We start from the raw sequence: 10278 nt of genomic DNA on the forward strand, positions 1-10278 counted from the left end.
GCAGCATTCCAAATCTAATGAGGCCTAGCCTCGAACAGTGTAACGCCCTTCACCGACCATCCTGCCCACTTTCAGGAAATACCTTTTTGATCCACTTGGGTTTTCTTCATCAGTGATCTGCTTACATTATTGTTTACATGCAGTTTTCGCTTCCTAAGATCTCTCCTCTCTCATCCATTCCATTGCCTTTTTAGAATTTATGCATGGGATGGGAAGCACTCTCTACGCATGATTTAATAAGGCCTATTAAACATTCTTTTCCACATTTAAATTTCTGGATCATTTTAATCAGTCCATGGTTTGACCCTTATTTTCTGCATTCATCCGTGTTTCAGATGGAAGTTGTTTTCAGTGGAAGGTGTCAGCAAACCCGAAGTACTAACACCTTCTGTGTGACGGAAGGTTACAGTCACCTACAGTGAACTTTGGAGATTAGCAGTCTGAGACTAGACTGGAGCTCCCGCAACCATCAAGGACCCAAGTCCTTCTGACATGTTAACTCACCATCCTCAAAGCGTGTTAGATTCTACCTCTCGTACAATATACCTACTCAAACTGCAGGAACTGGGTCTATGCTATATTCCAGTCAGCAGGAAGGAACAAAAAGGGCACACCAACTTCTGTTAAGGGTATTTTCTAGGTGTTGCATATAACATTTATGCTCACAACCCATTGGCCAAAGTTTTGTCCAAGGCAAGACAGGCTGGGATTTTTTTTTTAATTTCAGGTGGTCTTGTGCCAGGAATAAATATGGGGTTTAAATACTAAAGAAGAAGGATGAAATGGATATTGGTAAGGGTTAGCTATCTGGTAGCAGGGACTTTTCAGCAAGTCCGGATAACATGGTGAGCAGTAGTCTTTGTAGTTATGCTGCCATCACTTAAAGAGAGAGTACTTTTCATTCATCAAGTCTGATCTTGCCATAGTGCGTGGCTGTCTTGACTCACAACCAAAGCAAACTCTACAATATTTCGTGAACATTGAGACTTTTTGAAAATTTATGTTAGTTTTATTCTCATATAATCTGCATACAGGCTACTTTTCTGTCCCAGGTTTTTCTTGGTGAGGCATTCAAGAAATACCAAGTGAATATACAAAAACTAATTGGAGAAGCAATTTGAATATTTTGTGAATTGATTTGACAAAGGCAAAGTGAATGCATTCATAACATAGCGTAGAGCTTCTTAAAACCATCTCCCAATTCTCTCAAAGTCACACACACACACACACACACACACACACACACACACACACACCACAGCATGTACGCCCCTTGTTGAACTCCCCACAACCCTCCCCCTAGCCTAGGCATGGCTGGCTTTTGTTTTCCTACCCTTCCCCATTCACCTGATCTCTTCCACTAATTACTGCCGGACCATTCTTTGTAAAGCAATCAAACCAGTCTCAATACAATTCTGCACCTGACCTATTGCCCTAGTTCTCCAGGAAACAATATAGATTAGATTAAATTGCTCTTGATGTTCAAAGGTCTAGAAGAGCCTGTAATGCTTATTTATTAATTTATCTGACCTTGGACACATAATAAAACATATAACTCTATAACCCCTTATATGTAATTGCAAAATCTAAATAGCTTTAGAAGGAAAGATTTCTTCTAGTTTATTTGTCAAGCAAAACCTGACCTTAACTTTGTGAGGGCATTTATAGTCTCGATAGCCCACTTGGTAGAAATAATTTTATACTTCGTGGAGAAATATTAGTAAAACAATATTATAAGCAATATAGGACCTTTCTGAAGTCCTAATAATTCTGAATCAGAAGTAAACCATTTAGATGGAGAATTATTTGCAATTATTTCCCATGACAATGCTCTATTTTATGCCTATGTGGGAGTAGACAAAATTTTCTTCCACTTTTTAAAATTATTTGTTGTACAAACACAATATACATTAGGCACTGTGAAATATTTGTGCCTTAAGAAGTTGAACATATGGTATGTTAAGAAAAATTACTCAGAACTTGGAACTAGGCAAAAGAGATCCCTGGAGAAAGTTTTCAGTGGATTACTAAGTATGGTCTAGCAGACCCTCTCTGGGGATTACCATTTCCCCAGAAATTGCACAGGGATGTGTAATTCTGTTTCATTTGCTACTAACTATAAAAAGTAGAAGTCAATTTATAAAAAATAAGAATGCAAGTGATTCTTTTCTGAGAACAATACACATGATTCTGATCACAGCAAAGCAAGTGGATTTTGTCCAGTAAATTCATTTTCATCAGTTAGAAAAGCTGATTCCAAATATTAGTGTGTTGCCCTGTCTAATGTTAACCAGCTTTGCATCTACTGGGAAAGTGATTTCAGAATGCCTTTGCCTGACTGACTACATTAATCTCTGTTCCTCAAATTCTTCTTTGAACTAGGTATCGCATCTTAATGGCCCCTCATTCATTGAGTTGAGTAAAATCTCTGACGCATACTCAATTTATATTTACATACCAAGTCAATATACAAAAACTAATTGGAGAGCCCTGACCAGTTTGGCTCAGTGACTGGAGCATCGGCCTGTGGACTGAGGGGTCCCAGGTTTGATTCTGGTCAAGGGCATGTACCTTGGTTTCGGGCACATCCCCAGTGGGGGGTGTGCAGGAGGCAGCTGATTGATGTTTCTCTCTCATGGATGTTTCTAACTCTCTATCCCTCTCCCTTCCTCTCTGTAAAAAATCAATAAAATATATTTTTTAAAAAACGAATTGGAGAAGCAAATTGAATATTTTGAGAATGGATTTGACAAAGGCCAAAGTGAATGCATTTATAACATAGCGTAGAACTTCTTAAAACTATCTCCAGTTCTCTCAAAATCTTACACACACATACACACACACACACACCACATCATGTACGCCCCTTGTTGAACTCCCCACAACCCTCCCCCTAGCCTAGGCATGGCTGGCTTTTGTTTTCCTACCCTTCCCCATTCACCTGATCTCTTCCACTAATTACTGCCTGCCCATTCTTTGTAAAGCAATCAAACCAGTCTCAATACAATTCTGCACCTGACCTATTGCCCTAGTTCTCCAGGAAACAATATAGATTAGATTAAATTGCTCTTGATGTCCAAAGGTCTAGAAGAGCCTTTAATGCTTATTTACTAATAAGCATTATGGATGTTATTAACTATGGAAAACAACTTTAAAAGGTGTTTACTCTCTAGCAACTCACATATCAGTTGACCAAAGATAAGCTATGGAAAACCTATAAAGGCAGTAAGTATACATTAAGTGATAAATGATAAATGATCAGGGTGGATTTGAGAGGCTGTGGTCAAGTTTCTGCATGGCTGTTCTTCTCATCGAGTCTGCATTGCTTTCCATTCACTTGGCAGACAATTCTGCTTTGCATTCTGGAGTGCAGAGGAAGGGAGGGAACAGACCAATGAGGCACGCTCCCTGTCCTGGAGTCGTTAACAGTTAATGCGGGAGAAAGATATGAACAAGTCATTTCAAACTAATGCAAATTGGTGGAGAAGAGAATCAAATTTGAGGCCTCACTGTGTCCCTTAGACTTTATATTTATTACAATTTTTTGTACTATTTTTTTTTAAACCTAAAATTGGGTAGGTATTTTACCACGGAGCATGGACAACCAGCTAGTTGCTGTAACAGTCACGAACAAGGAGCTATGAGAGCCCAAAGCTAGTTTACATACAGGACTTTGGAGTTCTTCTCAGGTTTGGCATCCACCAGGACCAGCTCCTTGCTGGGAAGCCATAAATCGGGAAGATCAGAGACAGGTAAGGGTAGTTGACTTCCCTGGGCGTTCAGTCTTCAGTGTGCTCACAGCCTGGAGAGAGCTGGTATTTGAGAAAGGAGATGAGGTAGTGCCCAGAGTTGGGTTTTACCGGGAAAAGCATCAGAGATTGCCACCCTTTTCTCCGCCAGCAACGCTGGAGGGAGTTGCAGAAGGTGGACTTTAAACAATGGCAAATATTGACAGAAGTGAAGGTCATGGCAAGACCCTGTCGCCCACGTCTGTCACGGAAGGAGAAGCCTGCACTTCAAAGGGGCCGGTCAGCTGGATTTGCATGAACAGAACCTAAGCAATTTCTGAAACTGAGTTTTAAAAGTGGCAGTTCTTTTCCCACCCCGTTATGTTTTTGCAAAGTCCTCTCTGTAGCAACTTCATACAGCTGTTCTTCATTTCCTGTTACAATTTCTTTCTTTCTTTTTTTCTTTTTGCATTCTTTCCAGGGAAGAAGAATCAATACAACCCGTTCTCTAGGAGGGAGGTGTTTGGACGGTCTGACCTTTAGCGGTGCTAGAAGACCTGTTTTGATCCAAACCAGATGTTCAGGCTGAGTTAACTTCGGCCTGAGTCAAGCAATTGATCACAAGATGTTTTTTCGGTTTGTGTGCTATCTTGTGGTTGTGTGGCTGATTTCTGGCTCAGATGGTACGTATGCTTTTCTTACGCTCAGTTTTCAAGGCACTTGATTCTCAGTCTGTGGGTTGGGAGGCATTCTGTCTAGGATTTTAATGAAATTGAAATCAATGAAATGTATTTGTCGCCTTGAAAAATCTCAGGTTACTTGGCTGAGTTCTCTGTGCTCCATAGGGGCTTAGTAAATAGTCTGCTCTGTAAGTGGGGGGCTACCTGGTTGCTTTCCCCTTCTGTTCTAGGAGCAAAAACAGTATCCGTTTCAAAATCTTCACTGGTCTTATACAAACTGCAGGAGTGCCTGTTGGGAAGGGAATTGCTCCTTTAGGAGTGGATAACTTATGGCTGAATTTGAGTGAAATTCCGGTTACCCTTTCGAAAACAAAACTTTGGGAATCGCAGGGTAGGGAGGGATGTGGATGTACCCGAACATGGAAGAGTACAAGGGATAAGAATCAATAATCCAGCAAAAAGAGTCAGGTGCGGGGATCGAACGAGGGCTACCTCACAGCCCCTGAGGTGCCAGTGGATCGGTTTCCTTTTCCCTCCAGCAGAGAGCTGTCCGGAGCTTCCCCCGGTGGACAACAGCATATTTGTTGCCAAGGAGGCGGAAGGACACGTTCTGGGGACCTATGTTTGTATCCAGGGCTACCACCTGGTAGGGGAGAGCACCTTGTTTTGCAACGCCTCCAAGGAGTGGAATGCCGGTACCCCCAGGTGCCGCTGTAAGTTTGATCTTTCTGCTTCTTTGTCCATCTTGTCATCCCACTGTATTCTTTCACATTCTACCTCCAGGAGTTCACGTTAAAACTTTGTCAGGCAAAAATTCCAACTTCTAAGGAGTCCATTTTTAAAGCACTCTAGTGGCGGAACTTCTTTTAGACGGTACGTAATCAGCTATGAATAGACTCAACCACCCCTCCAAGAAGGAAAGAATTTCCATCGAATAGTAAAATGACTTTTTTAGGGGGGGAGGGGAGAGGGTGGGGATTGTGATATGTTTAATATCATACTGATTTGCAGTTTTTATATTATGAAGATTTTAAACGTATACAAAAGATGGGTGAGTAAAATGAAGGCGTGGTTACGTATCACCCAGCTTCAACAAGTATCAGCACATGACTGATCTTTTTTCCACCTACAATTCTGCTCTGCATTATTATTAGTTGGAGGTAAATCTATCGTATCATTTTACGTCCTTCATCCTATAACTTTGAACTGAGAAAAATGTATGTCGTCAATTTATAAACGTGATAACTGAGATCCACGTGACTTGCTCAAGTTCACAAAACTCATTTGTGGTGTCATTAGAGATGGAGAAGAAGTAGTCCGTATTCTCTTTGTTATTACTACTTTTAGGAATAGTTGGATCGATTCTCCTTTATTCCCAGAGTAAAGAACACCAGCTTGTTTACCTTTTATTCATATGACCAAATTCACATTTCTGCATTCTCTCCTGTTTTTTTAAAATATATTTTTATTGATATCAGAGAGGAAGGGGGAAGGAGAAAGATAGAAATATCAATGATGAGAGAGAATCATTGATTGGCTGCCTCTTGTACAACCCCCACTGGGGATTGAGCCCGCAACCTGAGCATGTGCCCTTGACCAGAATCGAACCCGGGACCCTTCAGTCTGCAGGTCAATGCGCTATCCCACTGAGCCAAACCAGCCAGGGCTCTCTCCTGTTTTTATGCCTAAAAAACCAAAATGAAGTAAAAAATGATAAGTACACATATATATTTGGCTGGATAAATAAGAAGGAAACACTTGCCTCAAACATAGGCTCAAGAATTTTGAGCAATGCTTCACATAACAGGACGATGAGCTTGCTATTGGTAATTTCCAGTTAGATGCTTAACTATTTTTAGTAAGTTCAAGCGCCCATTGTCATTCTTGTGCACGACCAAGAAGACCTTTTCACTCTTAGTCCTGCACAGGAGTGACAATGACCAGAGGGACACTCGGGCCAGTCCAGTCTTTTCTCACCCTGGTTGATACCACTTGGTATCATGGTCCCTAGGAAGAAAGTGCAGTTTTAGCTCTAATTTCTTGTTTTCTCAACGAAGCGCCAGGAGGTCTAGTGTTCGCTGTGGTGGGTTTCATCCTGGCCCTTTCAGATCACCGCCTGTTTTCTTCTTCAGTGGGCCACTGTCCCGACCCTGTGCTGCTGAATGGCAAGTTCAGTTTCCGGTGGCCGGTGAAAGCGAGAGACACAATCACGTTTACATGCGATGAGCACTACATCCTCAAAGGCGGCAATTGGAGCCAGTGCCGCGAGGACCACACCTGGGTGCCTCCCTTTCCCACCTGCAAAAGCAGTGAGTACAGTGGAAACAAATGCAAATCCCAAAGATGTTGATCAACACTGGCAGCGGGGCATTCGCCGCCACATCCCTGATTTCCTCTCTTGTGTATCTGGGGCGGGATTCGGATCTAACAGACAGCCCAGAAACACGGGGAGCTCACGGAGCAGGGCCTCCGCTCCGGTGGTGTATTCCCGTGAAATGAGCAGCATTCAGTGAACAGCGCTTTTTTCTTTTCTCATTGTTGTTCATATATGTTTGTATATGATGGTGTTTTACAAAAATTATATTATATTATACATACTCTTCGATGTCTTGCTGTTTTTACTCAGCTATATGTGTTGAAGAACTTGATGTTTCAGTAAATATACACCTATGTAGTTATTCTTGATTTAGCCTTTAATCTTGATCAACAGTTTTAGACTTAATCTCAGAGCTGAAAGCATAATATCACTTCACCTGCTCATCGTATAGGTTAGGAAGAAAGCCAAGAGGGATGAAATGTCTTCTTTAGTGCCACGTGGTTACTGGAAGAGCCAGAACTAAAACTCACAGCATCCAGTACCTCCTCCAGCTCTGTTTCCACAATTCTCATCCTCAATGATCTAAGCTCTGTTCTCCATTTTTTTAAATTTTTTATGAAGCTCTCATTGTATAACTCTGTCCCTTGGGGGATGTCAGCCTCCATTTGAGCTCACACTATTGATTTCCTGTTTCAGAGAATTACTTCTTCGACTTCTGTTTGTGGGCTAAATTTTCTTTTCTTGTATATTGACAATTAGCATCTCTACCACTTCACCTTCCTTTCCTTGAGCTCCTGCCAATCAGAAAAGTACTCTCAAATCGCTAATGACTCAAGATGAGCCCTGGGAGGGGGTCTTTCCCATGGACAGATATGATTTTGAGGAGAAGGAAATGACTGGAGAACATACATGTCCCTAGATGCCACATGTGCTGCTATGAAGATAGTAGGTGCTGGCATAGACAATTACACGTAGGGGGTGTTGTTAATTGAGTATAACTGAACTTCAAAACTGTCTCTCCTATCTCCTGCCCCTCAGGAGACTGTGGCCCTCCTGGGAACCCAGCTCATGGCTATTATGAAGGAAAAAATTTCAACTCAGGATCTACCATTACTTATCACTGTGAAGACAGGTAAGAGGATGCAGCCTTTCAAATACAAGATCTTGCCCATTGAGTAGTAGCATTCTTTTTGGGAATGACCCAGTTGTGCCAAGCCAGCATGGCCATGGGGGAACAGGCCCCTGTTCCCCATACTTAGCCTTATGTTGGGCACCATATGTGCTGTACCAGCACAGCTAGGTTTGGTGAGCCTGAGAGGGGGCAGTGGAGGACTGAGAAAAGACAGACAAGAGAGGAAAGCTGGGTCTGGGTGGGACGCTGTCCTCTCTGATGGAGAGCTAGCGACAGTGCCACAGCCTTCAAGCCAAGTCTTAATTTTATAGCCAGATTCCATGAGGTAAAGTAAGGGCGTGGTTACAACATTCTCATGGATTTCAAATCTACTCAATTACATGCACCTGCACTCAGCCACGTGGGGCTACAGGTTTGGACCATAAGGTCAAGCTTATAACTACATATAGCCTCTGGCTAGAATTGTGCTGGGACTTGCAGGTGGCTTTGCCACGAGAGGACCGTGCCCTCTCATTAGTCCGAGGCTTGAACCTGTCTAAATGCTGTAGCTGCTTTCCACACCCAGTCTGTCTCAAACCAGTCCCCTGATTTCCTACTGCTCAGGATCCTGAGCTCATTCTAATTTTGAGAGCTGCCTTAGTCGACTCCCAGCTCCACCCAATCCCTAGAAGACAGATTCACCTTCCTATTTATCCTAATTTTTTTTCTGTTAAGTAAGACAAAATAGATATTATAAATGTATATTTTTTCCTAAGGACCCTCAGAAAAAACCCTCAAAGAACCACAGAACACATGGAACTGCAGAAATAGAAAGATTTAGAATATAGGTCCTTAAAATACCCTTGTTAAAGTCTAGCCTTAACTTAGACTGCCTGGTCACCCACCTTACAGATTGCCTAGCTTTTTCTTTCTCTTGCCTCATTCTTATTGACTCAGGGTTATGTGCCCTCACTAGCATTTCAATCTCATTATGTACCTCCAACAGACTGCAGTCAACTCTCACGTCACTTTCTGATTAGAAGCTGCAGCTTCTTTTCAGCCAGTTCACTAAGATGTATTTGAAGGCTCTCTCTAGCTTTCTACTCCTTTTTAGAGCCTAGAACTTATTTAAAGTTCTTCCCTCCCCCTCCCCATCCAAAAACTGTATGTATAAATGCACATACTCAGAATTTCTCACTTCTCCCTGTTTTATGGGTTGACTCATCAGTTGGGCTCTCCACACCCCGGGAAGCAGTTTTACTTTAGTACCACCCTGTAATACTGAGAGAACTTCAACATGCCTTATGGATCCAGGGCCGAGAGGTGGGTTCTATCACAGTAAGAAATACCGAAATATAGCAACACAAAACCAGCCTTCGTTGTCCAGCTCAGAAGGTGGAAAGGCTAAGCATTGTGGCCATTCTAATTTCTGTGCAGATACCGCTTAGTGGGCACACAAGAGCAGCAGTGCATTGATGGGGAATGGAACGGAGCACCTCCGGTCTGTGAATTGATCCCAGAAGCTCCCAAACCAGCTCCACAGACTGCACACGAGAAGGCACTGGTGAGCAGTAGGCTCTTGTTGGTCTTGTTCGCAGCTGGATCTTCAGGGCCTGGCATTGCTCCTAGTACTTGCTTAGTAAATAGCTGATCCATTTGGGATGTTTTTGAATGGGTTGGCCTTGACCTGATTGTAGAATGGGGCGCATAAACTATTACCTCACATTTTTATGTATGGTAGTTCCCATTTGCCACCCGACGAGGTGCTGTTAGTAGGACTCATTGGCTTGTGTACTTTATAGAGCAAGGTACATAAACTCATGTCTATCATATCTTTATTGATTTCAGAGAGGAAGGGGGAGAAAGAGAAAAACATCAATGATTGATCGGCTGCCTCCTGCTCACCCCTTACTAGGGATTGAGCCTGCAACTCGGGTATATGCCCTTAACTGGAATCGAACCCGGGACCCTTCAGCCTGCAGACCAACACTATCCACTGAGCTAAACTGGCTAGGGTGACAAATCAACTTTCACTGAGACTCCTCTTTTAGTTTATGTTTACTACTGGGATCATAGTAAGTGTATTTGAGCATCATGTTTAAGATCCACATCCCTGTGTAAATTCGCCTGGTTCTGAGCCCCCATTCACGGACCTAGGCACTACTCATTATCTTCAGAATATCAAGCTGCCTCTCTGTTCTTGTCATTTACAAACATTTTTCTTTCTCCAGCTTGCCTTTCAAGAGAGTGAGGAACTTTGCAAAGCCGTAGAGAACTTTATGCAAAGATTAAAGGAAAATGGCTCAACAATGGAGGAGCTAAAACATTCTCTGGAAACAAAGAAAGCTGAGTTGGAGGCAACAATATCGCCCTGACATTGTAGCTGAGTTGATTGGGTAATGTCAATATACCTATAAATAAAGTTTCCTCTTCGTTCTGAAA

The 10278-nt window shown here is 42.4% G+C and overlaps 1 protein-coding gene across 3 annotated transcripts; it reads left to right on the plus strand.

The window, feature by feature from the left end:
• The first annotated feature begins 3453 nt into the window (after positions 1-3453).
• On the plus strand, positions 3454-10278 carry C4BPB (complement component 4 binding protein beta). Of its 3 annotated transcripts, none has more exons than XM_059673308.1 (7): positions 3454-3752; positions 4210-4411; positions 4951-5121; positions 6541-6717; positions 7764-7857; positions 9274-9400; positions 10068-10278. In XM_059673308.1, the coding sequence occupies exons 2-7, from the start codon at positions 4354-4356 to the stop codon at positions 10209-10211; spliced, it is 771 nt and encodes a 256-aa protein (XP_059529291.1). In that variant the 5' UTR covers positions 3454-3752; positions 4210-4353; the 3' UTR covers positions 10212-10278. The 3 variants fall into 3 exon arrangements, with proteins under 3 accessions (XP_059529291.1, XP_059529289.1, XP_059529290.1); XM_059673306.1 differs by having other exon boundaries at positions 3455-3752; positions 4948-5121; XM_059673307.1 differs by lacking the exon at positions 3454-3752 and adding an exon at positions 3845-4028 and having other exon boundaries at positions 4948-5121.

This window comes from Myotis daubentonii, chromosome 18 (assembly GCF_963259705.1).
Source record: "Myotis daubentonii chromosome 18, mMyoDau2.1, whole genome shotgun sequence".
Taxonomy (NCBI): Eukaryota; Metazoa; Chordata; class Mammalia; order Chiroptera; family Vespertilionidae; genus Myotis; species Myotis daubentonii.